The 1,240-nt window shown below is 39.8% G+C and overlaps 1 protein-coding gene across 1 annotated transcript; it reads left to right on the top strand.

The window, feature by feature from the left end:
• Positions 1–352: 352 nt before the first annotated feature.
• LOC101616914 (olfactory receptor class A-like protein 1) lies at positions 353–1,240 on the top strand. Its single transcript, XM_012952280.2, has one exon. It carries the CDS (start codon positions 353–355, stop codon positions 1,238–1,240), a length of 888 nt encoding a protein of 295 aa, XP_012807734.2.

Raw genomic sequence — 1,240 nt, 5'->3', positions numbered from 1 at the left:
TAATCTGAATCACCTAGTGAAAATGTCTTATGACATGCAAATTTCTCTCTCAAGTAGGACAACATGTTCTCGTGCTTAACACAGAAGAATTCGGGGTATTTACATTGAATTCTCCCTGCTGCTCAGATCCTTGTATCCTGTAAGGGTCTCAGAAATCCCTGACATTCAATTCCAAGAATGTGATTTCAGGACCTGAAATGCAAAGGAATTGGATATTCCACCACCTCACTCTACGCTTGAAGTGTAAACTTGCATTTTTTCCTCAAACATTATTTTTAAAATTATTTTTGAACAGTCCACTTGTTTACAATGTACTCTGGACAAACCTGATACTATCTAAAGCATCATTCTGATGATGTTTCCAAGTGACATGATCTTGGGGATTTTCCTCACGTCTGAGTTCTGTATCGGCGTCATAGGGAACTCGTTGCTCTTCCTGTCTTATGTGTACATCTTCTTAGCTCATCGTTATCTGCTGAAGCCCATAGATTCCATTTTCATGCACCTGACAATGGCTAATATTTTGACAATTGTCTTCTTATTGATACCTGATATTGCATCATCTTTTGGAGTGAGACATTTTCTCAATGACGCTGGTTGCAAGGCAATCTTGTATATCTACAGAGTTACCCGGGGTCTTTCCATCTGTACGACCTGTATTTTGAGTACATTTCAAGCCATCACCATCAGTCCCAGTAACTCTAAGTGGGCGTGGATGAAACCTAAACTGTCTACATGGATCTTTCCCTCTTTCTTTTTCTCCTGGGTCATCAACATGCTCATTTATGTTCGTGTCATTCATCTTGTAATAGCCAGGAACAATGCCAATCTTGTTGGCCAGGGATATGTTCATGCTTTCTGTAAGACCAGGGAATTTAGGGATGAGAAATCATGGCAATTTTTCATTGTCATATTTTCTCGAGATCTCTTCTTTGTGGTCCTCATGATGTCAACCAGCCTCTACATGGTGAATCTCCTTTTCAGACATCATAGGAGAACTTGGCATGTCCACAGCCCTAGCCTCTCCTCCCAGACATCTCCTGAAACCAAAGCCACTCACAGCATCCTTTTGCTGGTAAGTTGCTTTGTGTTCTTTTATTGGTTGAGTAACTTTATCACCCTTTATGGATTCTATACACCTGAGAAAATCCCAAGACTAGAAGGAATTAATGCTATTTTATCATCCTGCTACCCAACAATTTGCCCTTTCTTACTCATGAGGAATAATAAAATCATTTAG

The sequence above is a fragment of the Jaculus jaculus genome, chromosome 14 (genome assembly GCF_020740685.1).
Source record: "Jaculus jaculus isolate mJacJac1 chromosome 14, mJacJac1.mat.Y.cur, whole genome shotgun sequence".
Lineage (NCBI taxonomy): Eukaryota > Metazoa > Chordata > Mammalia > Rodentia > Dipodidae > Jaculus > Jaculus jaculus.
This window is presented reverse-complemented; position numbering and strand designations above follow the sequence as displayed.

Coding starts and splice junctions, on each gene's coding strand:
- LOC101616914 (XM_012952280.2), top strand. CDS start 353: ATGATGTTTCCAAGTGACATGATCTTGGGGATTTTCCTCACGTCTGAG.